Source organism: Populus nigra, chromosome 6 (assembly GCF_951802175.1).
Source record: "Populus nigra chromosome 6, ddPopNigr1.1, whole genome shotgun sequence".
In the NCBI taxonomy this organism is placed as follows: Eukaryota; Viridiplantae; Streptophyta; class Magnoliopsida; order Malpighiales; family Salicaceae; genus Populus; species Populus nigra.
The window spans coordinates 3209614-3225237 of NC_084857.1; the positions used below are offsets into that span (position 1 = coordinate 3209614).

Sequence of the window (15624 nt, forward strand, 5' to 3'; positions counted from 1 at the left end):
TATGATCTTGATATTTCAATGCATCCAGTTGTGCCGGACGTGCTGAGTGTGTTATTATGGGTCATGCTTCCCTTTGGTCTGAAATTCCTCTATTTTTCTGTTGATTTGGCCAGACATACGATACCTCCTTTAAAATTATCATAAATAGAACTCCAGCTCATTGATCTCTCTCAACTCCTTAACCCTGAAACTTGGTTAATCCAAGCAAATTTGCAACGATTGCCTCTCTCCCTCTCCTTTTTCCTTGACCTGCCATCTAAAACAATTTTGCAAATATCTTCTTTCTGATAAAAAAGTTATACTGAATTGAATATTAATTAAAATTTATAAAAATAAAAAATAAAAAAGTGCGCGTGTGCATATGTGTGTGTATAAAGAAACACAGTAACACGACACAGAGACACAAGTAGAAACCAGGTATTGGACTGTCGCAACCCATTAATTTGTTCATTAATACCTGAGACCCAAGCCATCTAGGCCATTCTGTACTTAATGACAACCAGTTTAAGGAATCGGTTGATAATACAAGCGATCTCAAATCAATTCTTAGGCAGCAGGTGAATCAACTGCTCAAAAATGAAAAGAGATCTTAAAAGCAATTTCATCCTTCTCAATAACAGCGTTTTAGAATTCAAGAAGTTAGAATTTCAAAAGAAGAGGAGTTAAAAAAAAGATAGTAATGAGTTGGGAATTTTTTTTATTGTTGGATCATTTTAAATGAAGTGTCACGAATCCAGTCGAGAACTTCAGAAAAAATGGAGGAATTTTAAACTAGAGGGCTTCTTGCAACTCAGGAGTGTTCCTTTTTGCTCTCTTTTTCTCCATCACGCTGGTCGTGTTGTGAAAAATTATACTGACAATACTATGGTAAAAATATTTTTTTATTTTAAATTAATATTTTTTTAATTTTTTTATATCATTTTAATGCGCTGATATCAAAAATAATTTTTTAAAAATAAAAAAAATTATTTTAATGCATTTTCGAGTAAAAAATATTTTAAAAAACAATCGCAACTACACTCCCAAACGTATTCTAATAGATTGCTTTCCATAGCTGCTCTAAATTAAGAAACTCATGGGCCTGTATTGCCAGAACCAGAGGGAGTAAAGAATGTTTGTTCTAATCTTGAGAGGTGTAGATCAACTTATCATATCATAACTTTGTTTCTTAAGGGTTATCGGTTTGAGTCCTATAAATTTTAAGGTCACTAGAGATTTACATATTCGTTAACTTCAGGATTCGTGAGATTAGTAGAAGTACGCATAAACTGACCTAAACACTCGTAGTAATAATAATAATATAAAAAAGAGCGTTTGTTTAAAGCTTTTTAAAAATTCTGTCAAGTTGCACCCTATAAAATGCTACTGAATTAAAAACCTCTAGGTAGGTATAAGCCATCGACCATAAGATTCGTGATTATCAAGAAGTCAAACGGCGTCACTTTTGAAGGCACATAATTCATGAACAAGTAAAATTCATAAAAAACGCGGCAGCAGCCACTGATGATGTATCATCAAGAACTTGGCCTTGAAATACTTGGAATTAGGTTAAGAAAATCTAGGCCTGTAGACAAGTTCTAAGGCAGGCAGGAAACTAGTTTAATGGCCAGAAAAGTCGATGCTTTCTCATGCCATGAAGGCAGCCGCCGTCGTGAAGAACACTTCTTCATTAACCGTCATTTTCCTTTTTTATTGCTTTGTCTTTTCCCCCTTAATTATGAGTTCTCTTTAACTCATACATTATTTTGTTAGACGATTCTCTTATACGTATACGTCGTTGAATCACTGTATATCAAACTGATTTATGGTACGAACCGATTCGAATTGATACCTACAAGCTAGAGACCCACTAGAGAAAACAAAATACTTTATTTTAAAAAAAGATTTATCTATTCAAATCGAGAGCAACTTCAAATCCCATATCGGTTGCCAATAATCTCATTGTAACAAAAAAATATATTGTTATCCATAAGAAATGATTAATTAATGGTGCGAGGAATATCCGTGTTTCACAAATAAGTCATAATTTTATGAATATAATATTTTAGTCTTGATACTCTCGGATCAGTTTATATCTAAATCTAATTAATTAATTGTAAGACTTCATGATGACCATTAATTAATTGTGTGTATTTGTTATAAAAAAAACAACAAACTTAAAGCTATTGATTACAAACTTAAAAAAATAAAGGACATCGGCCACTTGATATAGTTTAGTTTAAACCCTAATTGCCCATGTGATTAAGAATGGAACGGGGAACAAAACAACAACTATCTTGCTTTCGTACATTTGACCGAAGACAGCCAACATGATCTGGTCAATCTTGATTAATACAGCCCGTCGTCGTTGTATCGACTATATGTATATATGTCCATGCATGATGGACTCTTTCGATATAAACCACGCTTGAACATACAAGTATTGCAGAAGACACTGAGATAATTGTCTTATAGAATCGTCGAGTCAGAGAGAAATAAATTCGAGATGGCCGTTGGAATATTGGAAGTGAAGCTGGTGAAGGCAAAAGGCCTTGGAAACCCTGATTTCTTTGGTTTATCATGTTACTGCTCCAGCTCTTTGAGTATGTATCTTCTTTGTTTTTTCCAAATTCATCTTGAGTTGATCAGTTGTTCCTAATATCTTTGATTTATCGTGTTCTTGCACTTCTACGAGTGTGTATTTAGTCCTCCAAATTCATCTGGAGTAGTTTCTGATTTCAATTCGTCCATCGATCGTGATGTTTTCTTGATTTTTTTTCTAGCAAGAAAACTCTTTCTTCTATTTTTCATAATTACATTTCTATGCCATTAATTTGTATATCTACTTTCAACAAATCCACTTCAAATCAATTTAGATATTTTTGAGATTTTATTAAGTGTATTTAGTAATATAATGTATAATGTTTTTTAAAAGTGTTTTTTAATTAAAAAAATATTATACTTTAAAATTATTTTTTATTTTTAATATTAGCATATCAAAACTATAAAAAAATATATAAAAGAATTAATATACCAATTCTTTTAACATGACTTGGAAAAGAAAAGCATTGAGTTTTTTTCCTTGAACACTGAATATTCATTAAAAATGAATTGCAAAAAGTTTTTTTTTCCCGGTTACGAATGTGAGCTCCGAAGATTTTAATTTTGATCATACGATGGCAGCTAACATGGACCCGTATGTTCTGGTAAAATACAAAAGCCAAGAGCGCAAGAGCAAAGTAGCAAGAGGTTAGTTCTTTACTTACTCAAACAGATGTGTATTTTAATATATCTTAGTTCCACGAAAAAATCATATTGAAAAAAAAAAACCCAAATCTTATCTTATTATATGCTATCTTCTGTTGATGGCACTAGCCTCTAAGCATTATCAACCCCTTTGACAGATAAACTTTGAGAACAATTAATTAGGCTCAAACAAATTAATTAAGGATTATTTTCTTGATTTGACCCATTTCAAATCACGAAAGTTCCTTGTGCTAGATGGTGACCAACCAGTGTAGAAATTTCCCCAGCAACTTGCGTCAATAAGGTCTTATTTTGACAGTCAAATTTGTAGCCGTCTCCTAAAGGAATGCGCAATTCTTCAATGATCATTTGGATTACAGAAGAATCTCCATTATTGCCAACAGGTAGTAAAGAATAATTGCACTTAAAATGTCGTTATTGGCAAGGATGTAAGCAATGTTAATGAAATAACAATTCAAAACTCATGTTGCCAATAATTTGGTTAACGTAAACTTTGGTTTGTATTGACAGCAAATATTACAGACATTAATTTATAGATTAAAATTAACATTGCAAGTGAGAAGGCAATATTGCAATGTCAATTATACTATATAATATTCTTTACCTGTTAGCATGCAATTTCTAAATTCCATGATTGATCCAGATTTATTTTAGTGATTGTTCAACTGAGAAGCCCCTGGTAAAGACAGATTGTAACTGTACAAGGCATGCACAGCTGTTTTACAGACGAAGTGCTTTCTTTAAGTGACTTCGTATCAACTGGTGCAGGTCAAGGTGGGCGTCCAGTGTGGAATGAGACTCTCACATTCAAGGTAGAGTATCCAGGGCAAGGTGGCAACTATAAGCTCATTCTTAAAATCATGGACAAGGACACCTTCTCTGCTGATGATTCTGTCGGCGACGCCACGTAAGACCCTGTTATATATGTGTGTGTGGCGAATGTATATTAATTTTATAGATTAGAATTTCCAATTTCAGTATTTTTTTATATTTCCATATGCTATATATAAAGATAGTTAGTGTGGAGCGATGCATTTTGGGTTGATTGCAAATAGCAAGCATAGCTTTAACAGAGAACATGGAGGAAAATATAGTTGAACAAGCATAGCCCACAAGCAAAATAAATCCAATAACAGCATCTGTTCTGAATGAATCTTGTTAGATTTACTTCAATCCTTTTCTTTTATGCAGGATTTACGTTAAAGATTTGTTGGCATTAGGAGTGGAGAAAGGAACTGCTGAACTACAAACTCAGAAGTATAGAGTGGTTAATGCTGACAAATCTTATCGTGGAGAGATTCAAGTTGGCGTCACTTTTACCCTCAAGGTAATCCATACGTTTGATGATTAGATGATCGATGCATGATGGGTTTACATATATTATTAAAATCAATTGGACAGTACTAAAACTTGAATAAAAAAATAATAATAATGCACCTTGTTTTGTTGGATTCTCTGCAGGCAGAAGAGGAAGATGCTGGAGAAGATTATGGTGGATGGAAGCAAAGCTCTGTTTAGTTCGATTTTATTGCCGCTTTGTTCATAAATGAATCCCCATGCTTTGCAACACTACTTTGTGATTTGTAAATTTTTTATTTGTTAATTATCTCAGATTGGACAAGATTATTTTTTCCTTGTAAGTGTTATCATTGCACATGTACTTTTATCAACACGGAAATTTTTTTCAAAAAAGTCTTTTATAGTGCTAGTAATTTTATAGTGCCAGGCAAATAATTAGTAATATAAATAAATTATAAATGAGGATATTTTTATAATTTTTGGTGTGTTATAGATTTATTCTCTTTTTTATTTTTGTTTTTCTTTTAAAAAAATTAAGATACATAAAACAACTAATAATATACCATTACTTATTCTTTGAGCTTGATATAGCATAAATAATTTCGTTGTTTTAGAAGATGGATGAGGGAAATTGACAAAAATACATGTTTGTAACCATCTTTCCTACAATAATAGAAGGCAATTAAGACCTTTGGAGAGTAAGTCAGAATTTTAAAAATTTAAAAGCTATTTTTTTAAAGAAATTTTTTGAGAAAAAGGAAATTAGATGTTATTATATATCCTATCACTTAGATTCTGTTTGTTATTGTAATAATGGTTGTTTTTTAAAATATTTTTTATTTTTTAAAAATTTATTTTTAACATAAAAACCATCTAAAAACATTTTAAAAAATATATAATTTAAAGCAAAGAAAAAATATATTTTTAAAATGTAAAAATAAATGGATGTTGGTGTTGTGAATGTTGTGTGGCGTGGCAGAAAAAGAAAAGGAAAATCCATGTAAAAGTAAAACATTAAAATTGCAATACATGGCCTCATGCCATCTCAGCTACGTGCTACACGCATGTAATACATGCTATACATACACATTTCAGGCAGGGCAGGGCAGGGCCAGGCCAGGACATTGTCTTATTTTGTGTTCTTCACTTCATCACTTGGGATTTTGGATGTTTGAAGACACAACGTGGCAGCCCATCAACTCACATGTAAGAAAAGAAACTAACTATATATTCCTACGAGCAAGTCACCATGATCTATCTGCAGGCTTTCTCGCTTTTGCAGTGGTGGGGTTCAGGTTCTTACCATGATTTTCCTTGTTGGAATCCAATATTCGTTGCCTCCAAGCTGTGATATTGAAGGTGATGGTTACTATAATTAGAGAGAGGAGGGAAAGACCTGAGATCGTGTCCTCTTAATCTGTACTTGGCCAACTTCCTGAGGTTTGTCAAATAACGAGCACTTTTAAGTTTTAGACGGGTCAATATAAAAAGAATTAACAAAACAACTAAAAATTATTGATGAATAACTTTGTGTTATAATTCAAGTGGTAAGTGTGCAGGTAGGTGTGATGGGTTGGATTTCTGCAAGCAGCAATATTTTCTTTAAATAGACAAACTGCCGGAGCTTGTGAGCCTCCCTTGTAGGCACGCACATGAGATTTGTTGTAACAGCTCATTCGAGTAATTTTATTGGTTTTTTTTGTGGGGTTTTTATTTAATTTTATTTTTTTATTATTGAGATGATGATAAATTTATTTTTGTATATTTTATTATATAATAAAAAAATTAATTTGATATATTAAAGTCAATAATCCGAGTTACGGGTTTGACATGTTTATCAGAGTTAACCTAACATGATTTTTTTTTTACTTGAATTTGACCAGTCAATAAAATGACATCGAAATAATTTTTACACGATTTAATTTAAAATTTAAATTAAATAAATAATCACATCAAGATTTTTTAAGCTTAAATTGTTATATCAAATTTGATGACAATATCTAAAAGTTTTCCATGTTCTAAATATAATTTTTTTATATATATATATATATATATATTTTCCAACCGGAAACAATAGTAGCACAATAAATAAAGTAGTGATTGCTAATCGCTAAAATGACTTGATACCTTTTGTTCTATGTATAAAAAAAAGAAAGTAAAGCATTAATTTCTATTACATCGTTTAGTTACAGAAAATTAAAATACATTTGATCTAAGTTATTAAAACCTTGGAAGAAAAAAAAAACCATACAGAAACATAACATTACATTTGGAAACTTGAATCATGTATCTATTTCTCTAATTATATAGAGGATTCCCAATTATTCTTTTCGATCTCAAGCTGAGCTACTTGCTAGTAATTTAATTTATGAAACAACTTTGTATCATGAACGAGTGAATTCATCCCATCAAATTCTAGTGACCAAATAAAAAAAGTCATCTAATACGCGCTATTATTAATGATGCAACGACGAAAATGAAAATAAAAATGGCAGCAGCCATTAATGACGCGTTGACGTGAAAAACTTTCAAAACGAAGTATAGGCTCGTATCAAGCAACTTCCAAAAGGCGCTTCCAGGAACAGTCAGCCTCTCCCACACCTTTCAAGGCAGCCCTCCCGAAGAACCTTCGTAGAAGTTAGAACATCCCTTTTTTTTCCTTCGTTTTTTCGAGGGAGGGTGGTTTTTATATGGAAGTCAAAGGAAACATACTGTCAAATTTAGAAAGCATGCAGCCATGGCAGAATCGGACGGCGCCATCCAATTTCCTGCGGATTGCTGCCAGGGAACATCGGTGTTCATAACTGGTTTTAATTGGTATAACCATTCAAAAGAATCATAGAAATCGTTGCAGAAATTTGTAAGAGGTACTACGGAGAATATATTTTTTAAAAATAAAAAATGCCCATATTAAATGCAAACCTGCTTTGATAGTTAGTTAATTAATGAAGCCATTATTAGATCCACGTCCTTCGATATAAATCAGATAAAAACAGTTTAATATAAATGAGCAACTAGATCTATGAATTGGACTGGTGGCCCATGAAAAACTAGAAGAGAAAGAAAGAAAGGATTATCTTCTAACCACGTAGGAACATTATTTAATAGGTTATTCATCATTTTAGCTCCGGTTACCGCCACGGAACCCCGCCACCCGCCACTTGACATAAGTCTTTTTGTATTTTGTAGCTTTCAATAATCGTTCATCTGAGTCTGGTGATAAGGGGTGTTTGTTACTCCAATTAAAAGATAATTTTTAAAAATATATTTAACTTGAAAAAATATTAAATTAATATTTTTTAATAGTTTTGATATATTAATATAAAAAAATTTAAAAAATTATTTTCATGTTTTTTTATTTTTGAAAAGAATTATTTTTAAATAAAAAATACCTTTAAAAACATGTAAAAATAGAAGCTAAAAAAAACTAAATTACAGTTAACATAGAAGAATATCTTTTTTCAAATAAAAAACAAAAACTAGCTCTGATCATCATTTGGAAAAGAAAAGAAAAGGAACAATGAAATGATTTGACCGAAGACAGGCAAGGATTTGACCGAAGACAGGCAATGGTTGGTCATTCTTGAATCTTCACAGTCCGTCATTGTATCATCAAGTGCTATATATTTGTCCATGATGGACTCTTTTTCGATAAATACCAGGCTTAAACCAAGTCATCGCCAAAGACCTTTGAATCGGAATCATATAGAGTTATCCTAGCTCGAAGCCTGAGAGAGAAACAAAGAGATGGCTAGTGGGATATTGGAAGTGCTGCTGGTGAATGCAAAAGGCCTTGGAGATACTGATTTCATAGGTACAACTCCATGTTTTTGTGTTTCTTTGTATATTTGTTTCTTTTATTTAGAGTTCCAAGTTATGTCAAATATCATGTTTTCTTTTCTTTTCTGTGTTTTTGATCCTGTCATCATCCCTTTCTTGGTACTTGCTGTTCTGGTTACCGAAATGCGTGTCGTGATATTTGGCTCCATCTGGTTTTTTTTCGTTCATCATCCTATTTTCTTGGGGTTTTTTTTCTTTTCCTTTTTTGGCTAGAAATCTCATTTCTTTCATCGAATTGCCATTTTATTGTCTAGTTTCAACTCCAATTCAGATAAAGGTGGTTTTGTGATTTTATTAAATGGGCTGCAACGGGGAAGAGCAGACCATAGTAGTGAAATGATGAACAATTGCCATTCACAACCGTATATCATGAACAATTAAACATATATTAGTGAAATAATGTGATAATAGCCATCGCATGTCTTTGGTAGACTTGTGTAGGGACATAGATACAATCCAGTTACAGGGGGGGAGGATCAACGCCCACTCTGTAATCTGACCATTAAACACACATGCTTATGCCAAAGGCAGAGACCTGTGCAGGGATGAATCCTCTCATTGGAAAATGAAATACATTGACAACTAAAGTCTTTCCTTTTTTAAAGTTCTGAATGCTTGTGAACTGAAGATTCTAATTTCTGTATATTTGATATGATGGCAGGTGATATGGATCCATATGTTATCGTGCAATACAAAAGCCAAGAGCGCAAGAGCAGCGTAGCTAGAGGTAATTGGTGCTTTGCTTACGCAAACTGATATTTAATAATTATCTTACTCTATTATATATATGTGTGTGTGTGTGTGCACCTATCAGATTCAAAAGTCAAAACAACCAATAATCCTTCCTTGGACCAATTCCAAATCACAAAACTTAGTTGGTCACTGATCAATGCCGGCATTGTCCCAATAAGTTATGTCAACAGGGAGTTTTTTAAGCCAATCAATATCTGTAGCCTAAAGGGATATGCAGTTCTTTATTACCTTTAAAAGTATATAACAGAAGAAAAATGCTACATAATCACAGCAACTAGTACATGAATGAATCCTTGTATTGATTAGTAAAAGTAAATGATTCATGATCAATTTGGTAAAGGGAGGTCAATTATTCATGATTCAGTTGGCAAGAAATGAAAACAAGCCAAAGAATAGAGAATGTCTGGAGAAATCAAGGTCTAGAATTAACCATTCTTCTTGCAATAAGGGTGTGTGTTTCAACATTGCTTGCATTGCATTATATGCAATTATTATATTCGAACAGCAACAATGCCTGCATTTTTAGCATTGCAAGCAAAGGCGATGCAATGTTAATTTTACCATAATTTTCACTCATTCATGTGCAATCATATTCTAAGTTCACCTGTACTAATTTCAATGATTGCTTAACGGAAAAGCAATTAAGAATCTTAAACAATCATACAGATAGAAAGAAGTAAGCCTAGAATTTAATTGTATATCGTATGCACCATATTTACAACCGGATTTTTGTTTAAATTAACTTTTGCATTGTGAACATATCAATGGTCCAGGTCAAGGTGGTCATCCAGTTTGGAATGAGAGGCTCACATTCAAGGTAGAGTATCCAGGACAAGCTGGCGAATATAAGCTCAGTCTTAAAATCATGGACAAAGACACCTTCTCTGCCGACGACTTCATTGGTGAAGCCACGTAAGACATATTAGTAATTAGAATTAGCTTACCGATTACAGTTCTGAGTTTCAATAATCTCCCCCCACATATAAAGCTAATTACTGAGGCAATACATTTCGGGTCGTTTTATGCGCTTGATCTACCGTTAGAAATCATGCATATAAAGCTTGCTTTGAACAAAAAGGAGGAAGATGTCATAAGAGCCAGGTCGTAAATTCGTTTGCCAGAGAAAATGCCTCAAACCATGACAATACTGACAAATGAAAAGCTTCAGGGTTGCTTCTTAAGTATTATTATGCAATTTATGCTGTAGGGGCAGACTTTTGATTGATGTACCGGGGATGAGAAAGTGTCTACAAGAAAAATGAATTAATAGAAGAATCCGAACAGAGTTACTATTTTTATTCACAGATAAATCCAGTAATATTGATAAATGAATCGTTGTATGTTAGGCATATTGTTATGTTTATTTCTCCATTTTTTGTTCATGTAGGATCTATGTGAAGGATTTGTTGACATCAGGAGTGGAAAATGGATCTGCTGAGCTACATCCCTGCAAGTATAGAGTGGTTAGTGCTACGCAATCATATATTGGAGAGATTCAAGTCGGTGTCACTTTTACCCTCAAGGTATATATATATATATATATATTTTTTTTTTATTCCTGCATAAGTGCATGGTGTTTTCTTTTTCTTGGTTTCTCACTTCTCTTAATTAGCAGGAGACTGAAACGTTTTTGTCTCATCGAGTGCTAGCATCAATGTTTCTAAGCCCGTTTCCACCTTGACTAACGAATTTTCTAGAATTCTATAGTGGTTTATGGTAGCTAACAGATGATGATGCCCCATAAAATAATTCATAAAAAGGAAAAAATGATACTACTTTAGATCTTATAAGCACCATAAAAGTTTAGCTAGCCCAAGCGATGCATGAAGCAACAATCAATGAGCATTGTTGACTATAAGTCTAGACAAAATCAAATCAAATCAGTGTTAGAAATTGAATAACGGAAGTACATGCAATGTTGACTGCCATTGTTTATCTTGGTTGATTAATACTGTGGTTGTTTGTTGGATTCTGTAGGAGGAAAAGGATTATGACGGGGAAGAGTACGGCGGATGGAACCAAAGCAGTTTTTAGGTCTCGTGCTAATCTGTTTGAGATAAACTTCCTAAGCTAGCACTAGCTTCTGTGGTTTGTAATTTTTTTGGAAGCCTTTGCAACCCTAAACCGGGAACTCAGTAATCTTGTTCCTCGTATGCTGCACATGAGAGTCTCTCCAGCTCAAGGCTGCATGGCATTGTAGTGTTTGTTTGGAAGTTTCCCATTTTTCTCTTTTCTTTGTAAGATTTTTGTCGTTGTTGATATGTTCTGCTACATGAATTTGTATGGAATCGCTTATTTTATTTTACTGTATTTATTTATTTTGGTTATAAAAGAGAAGCTTTAACAAGAGACTTATCAGAAGAAGAGAACACGAGGTGTTAATTGAACTGCAAATTTATTGGCATGGAATCTCATATTTAATTATATGCTCATACATAAAAAATAAAAAAAAATTGTATTTGAGATATTTTATATTTGATATGATATCAACAAATTAAAATCGTAAAAAAATACTAAAAAATTATTAAATTTGATATTTTTTAAGTGAAATATAATTTTGAAATAAATCTACAAACAAAAGTTATTATACTCTTGAACACTCGCTAGGGAAACTTTAGATTCTTCTTATGAATTGTTGATTTCCCTTTTTTCTAGTTAAAATTTAGGCAATATTCTTTCTTTCTTTTTTTGACCTCTGGTGAATTAAGGAATGCTATGTTGGTGTTCCCTGAAATGAAATAAAATTCCCATCATTATCGGTCACTGTCTTGTTAGTTAAAGTCGCTCGCTCTTTGTCTTCTCTCTCTGTTTTTTATTTTTTTTTTTGTGATTCGTTATATTCTCATTAAAATAAATCATTACAGCAATTGGTAATTACTTACAGTAACTTATGAGGCAGGAAAATGGAAGGGAAAAAGAAACTTTTCGAAAAAGTGCTTCGAATTGTTCATGGGTTTCACGTCTGCCACTACAGCCCTTACAAATTGGTGGAAATTAATGGATGACCTGTATGTATGGTGTTAGGTTCATGGGATGGTCATGCATTTCACTAATAACATTAACAACTATGACTGCAACCACCGCCAATCACAGCTAAAGATTCTTCCACCGCAGATTCTCACTATCCCTTTTTGCCATCCTCCATCCCCCCATTTTTTTCACTTCCACTTCAACGTTTGATATCTTCTAACTTCCTTGATGGCACCCACGACTGTTCAGGTGAACCTTCTATCTCTCTGTTTTAATAGGCACCTTCTTCTTGTAACTTCCTTTGCCATTGTTCTTAGATTGTAGACTACTCTTCATTTGTTGGCCTTGCAAGAACAATGAAATTTGAAGACTACCTTGGGCAACAGAGTGATGAGAAACAGAAAAGAGTCGATCTCGAGGAGGAGGTGAAGAACCTTATTTCGATCATTTCTCCACCTAGCCTTTTGTTCTGTATAGCATATAGGAGTAGAAGCAAAAAAAAAAATGTCATTAAAGGATTACTAATGGTGGCTTTGGCTTGTAAACGTTGCAGGTTGAGAAATTGCAAGCAGAATTAGACGAGGAACAGGCAATAAACAAGGTTCTGCAGTGTGCACTCCATGGTTCAGTGTCGTCCCATCCATGTCTTGCCACGCTGATACCACCCCAAGTAAGAGCAATTAAGTGGATAGTACTATTACTCTTTCTATAGAATTGATGTCATAAAGAGGATTGGTGCGTGTGCAGGTTCAGAGCCTCCTTGCAGAACTTGCAATGGTGGAGGAGGAGATCGTATGGCTTGAAAGAAAAGTTGATGAGCTGAAACTCAACTTGTATCAGGAGGTGAAGCAGAACAAGGAATGGAAAAGGCAGCCGCAACACCAAAAGAAGATGAAGCAACAAAATCAATTACCACCAAGCGGACTGGAAAATCGATCAGTGCTCGAAGACGATTTCAATCAGCTATCCAGATCACAACATTATGACGAATACAGAAAAGAGAAAATGAAATTCAGAAGACCCTCTGTAGGTTCTGCAGCAGAAATGTTAAGCATGTTGTCTACAAGTTCCACTAGTAAGCTTGCATGAACATTCCTTGAGCCTGGCTCAAGTTGTTGAGTCCTTTTACTTTCTAAGTTTTGTCAAAAAGGATACGAAGGAAAAAAAATACAAGGAAAATCCACTTTTTTATTGTCTCCTCTGTTCTTGTACTGCACAGAAAATGAGAAACCAAGGAGGCATGCAGGAAGAATACAAAATGAACACCATATCCGTAAAGAAATTTGTAATGAGAATCCAAATGAACTGTCAGAAGAACTTGTCAAAAGCCTAATAGGAATATTCCTTGAGCTACACCAGGCACCACCACAAGATACAGAAGAATTAGCTATTGTTCCAAAACTTAGCCTATCCTGCATGAATTCAAAGGGCCCAAAGACCTTGTTCAACTATAAAGCATCTATCTTTCCTTTCAACCGCAATGAATCAAACCTCGACCCTTACCGCATTATGCCAGATTTAGATAGCGCTGTCAGGGACATTGGGCCGTACAAGAACTTCATTCAGATAGAAAGAAACTCGTTAGATGTTCGTCGTTTACCAGAGTGTTTACCAATGGCCGGAAAACTGAGGTGCTTACTGATTTTCTCAGGGCATGATGATTATTTAGACACCGATAATTCAAATTTCAGAGTTCCTCACATGTTCTATTTCTGTACCTCTTTCAGGGTTTTAATCCGTAGACTATGTAACGTTGACTTGACATTCTTGACCTACAAGCAGAAGCTAGCATTTTGGATCAATATCTACAACGCCTGCATAATGCATGTACTGTAAGAAATCTCAAGTTTCATCTAGCAAGTGAGAGGAATGTCTGTCAAATATTTAATGAGATTCTGCTTGTCATAAAATTTCAGGGATTTCTAGAACATGGGCTACCTTCGTCGCAGGAGAATCTGCTGGCAACTATGAACAAGGTATGTCAATTCGTAGACAAACCATGGATTAAAAAATCAAGCCTGAATTGCCCAATATTCGGCTACACAAACATTGACGTGGCGCTGTGCTCAACTATGACCACCAGCTTTTTTTTCTTTTTCCCAGTTACGGTAACCATTGGTAAATTAATGGGACTATTCTAATCCAGGCTGCAGTGAATGTGGGTGGGATAGTGCTGAATGCTTTAGCCATTGAACACTTTATTCTCCGGCATCCATGTGAACCAAACCACGTAAGTTCATAGTTATCTAATTATTCATTCTGTGCATGGACCTAGATTGATGGCTCCCTGCCACGTTTCAGAATTTTCAAAATTGCATGCCTCTTCCAATCCATCTTCTTCTTCTTTAATTGCCGATCCTATAAACTTCAATGTTCTCATCTGAGTATATCGTACACTCACAACACCCTAAAGAAGGTTAAAACCGCAAGGCTTAGATTTTCCATTTCAAGGTCAACAGCAACAGAAAGGATATCACATCCGATTTCCGGCCATGATGAACACTCATCTCCTGCCTTCGCTTTATATAATAGTTGATAAGGTTATGTTTTCGCTTACAAGGGCCATGCGGATGAGAAGGAAATGCTATTACGGCATGCTTATGGTCTGGGGTATCCAGAACCAAATGTGACATTCGCTCTTTGCCGAGGAAGTTGGTCCTCGCCCGCAGTAAGTGCATAATGCTTTTAACACTTCATCTCTAAAATCCATCTAGTTCGAACCACGAGTGTAGACCTGTAAGTGTTTTTTAACAAAATGGGATCTGATATTCAGCTTAGGATCTATACCCCAGAAGAAGTGGTAAATGAATTGGGAAGAGCAAAAGTGGAGTATCTGGAAGCTTCAGTGGGAGTTACATGCAAGAGGAAGATCGTGGTGCCTAAGCTTTTGCAGTGGCACATGCGAGATTTTGCAGATGACATGGAATCACTACTAGAATGGATTTATAGCCAATTGCCACGCTCTGGATCACTGAAAAGACTGATGATGGAGTGCCTAAATGGAGAATCAAAATTTCCGTTGACAAAGATGGTAGAAGTTCAGCCTTATGAATCAGAGTTTCGCTACCTGCTGTCCTTTTACGACTCACTAACAGGAAGTGAGAAGTCCTATCACAACTGCTAATGTCTGCACGTGAGTTATCAGTGCCTAGCATCTCAAAGAGCAAAAGAGCAAGGATATGTTGTGACTAGCTTGAGATCTAACCAGCTCCTTTCAAATATTTAGAATGACTGAGCTAATATCAGACTTTTAGCAAATGAATATCAATTTCGACAGCCAAAACTGATGTAAATTCTATAAATTTGTATGTTCTCGTGAAGGAAAATAAATAGGTTATTAGCCTTTATCAATACTAGACAACAGCCATAATGTAATATGTCGAGACCAAATAAATCATGATGCCAAACAACGACCACCTATATGAAACCACATTGTTCTACAAAGAAGTAAAGCAGCATGTTCAGAACATTGGACTACTTGTGTTTCTCCGAGCAACTAATGCTTTTATCACACTG

General features: G+C 34.4%; 3 protein-coding genes across 6 annotated transcripts; all 3 read left to right on the forward strand.

The window, feature by feature from the left end:
- The first annotated feature begins 2269 nt into the window (after window positions 1-2269).
- Window positions 2270-4881, forward strand: LOC133697947 (16 kDa phloem protein 1-like). Its single transcript, XM_062120784.1, has 5 exons — window positions 2270-2582; window positions 3163-3228; window positions 4015-4153; window positions 4438-4573; window positions 4708-4881. Exons 1-5 carry the CDS (start codon window positions 2486-2488, stop codon window positions 4762-4764), a joined length of 495 nt encoding a protein of 164 aa, XP_061976768.1. The 5' UTR covers window positions 2270-2485; the 3' UTR covers window positions 4765-4881.
- A 3179-nt stretch (window positions 4882-8060) lies between these two features.
- LOC133697027 (16 kDa phloem protein 1-like) lies at window positions 8061-11487 on the forward strand. Of its 2 annotated transcripts, none has more exons than XM_062119345.1 (5): window positions 8061-8359; window positions 9047-9112; window positions 9912-10050; window positions 10526-10601; window positions 11116-11487. In XM_062119345.1, the coding sequence occupies exons 1-5, from the start codon at window positions 8293-8295 to the stop codon at window positions 11170-11172; spliced, it is 405 nt and encodes a 134-aa protein (XP_061975329.1). In that variant the 5' UTR covers window positions 8061-8292; the 3' UTR covers window positions 11173-11487. The 2 variants fall into 2 exon arrangements, with proteins under 2 accessions (XP_061975329.1, XP_061975328.1); XM_062119344.1 differs by having other exon boundaries at window positions 8088-8359; window positions 10526-10661.
- A 672-nt stretch (window positions 11488-12159) lies between these two features.
- LOC133697118 (uncharacterized) lies at window positions 12160-15461 on the forward strand. 3 transcript variants are annotated; one of them, XM_062119483.1, is made up of 10 exons: window positions 12160-12357; window positions 12461-12533; window positions 12662-12778; window positions 12856-13183; window positions 13328-13739; window positions 13836-13935; window positions 14025-14084; window positions 14255-14338; window positions 14669-14776; window positions 14882-15461. In XM_062119483.1, the coding sequence occupies exons 2-10, from the start codon at window positions 12465-12467 to the stop codon at window positions 15230-15232; spliced, it is 1629 nt and encodes a 542-aa protein (XP_061975467.1). In that variant the 5' UTR covers window positions 12160-12357; window positions 12461-12464; the 3' UTR covers window positions 15233-15461. The 3 variants fall into 3 exon arrangements, with proteins under 3 accessions (XP_061975467.1, XP_061975465.1, XP_061975466.1); XM_062119481.1 differs by having other exon boundaries at window positions 12161-12357; window positions 12426-12533; XM_062119482.1 differs by having other exon boundaries at window positions 12161-12357; window positions 12433-12533.
- The last annotated feature ends 163 nt before the right edge of the window (window positions 15462-15624 follow it).

Bases quoted from the DNA above. Each gene is read 5' to 3' on its own strand.
- LOC133697027 (XM_062119344.1), top strand. From the start codon at position 8,293: ATGGCTAGTGGGATATTGGAAGTGCTGCTGGTGAATGCAAAAGGCCTT. The intron at 10,051-10,525 runs GTAAGACATATT...TTGTTCATGTAG, and splicing joins GACTTCATTGGTGAAGCCAC to GATCTATGTGAAGGATTTGT. The intron at 10,662-11,115 runs GTATATATATAT...TGGATTCTGTAG, and splicing joins GTGTCACTTTTACCCTCAAG to GAGGAAAAGGATTATGACGG.
- LOC133697947 (XM_062120784.1), top strand. From the start codon at position 2,486: ATGGCCGTTGGAATATTGGAAGTGAAGCTGGTGAAGGCAAAAGGCCTT. The intron at 2,583-3,162 runs GTATGTATCTTC...ATACGATGGCAG, and splicing joins TTACTGCTCCAGCTCTTTGA to CTAACATGGACCCGTATGTT. The intron at 4,154-4,437 runs GTAAGACCCTGT...TCTTTTATGCAG, and splicing joins GATTCTGTCGGCGACGCCAC to GATTTACGTTAAAGATTTGT.
- LOC133697118 (XM_062119481.1), top strand. From the start codon at position 12,337: ATGGCACCCACGACTGTTCAG. The intron at 12,534-12,661 runs GTGAAGAACCTT...TAAACGTTGCAG, and splicing joins GAGTCGATCTCGAGGAGGAG to GTTGAGAAATTGCAAGCAGA. The intron at 14,339-14,668 runs GTAAGTTCATAG...TTCGCTTACAAG, and splicing joins ATCCATGTGAACCAAACCAC to GGCCATGCGGATGAGAAGGA.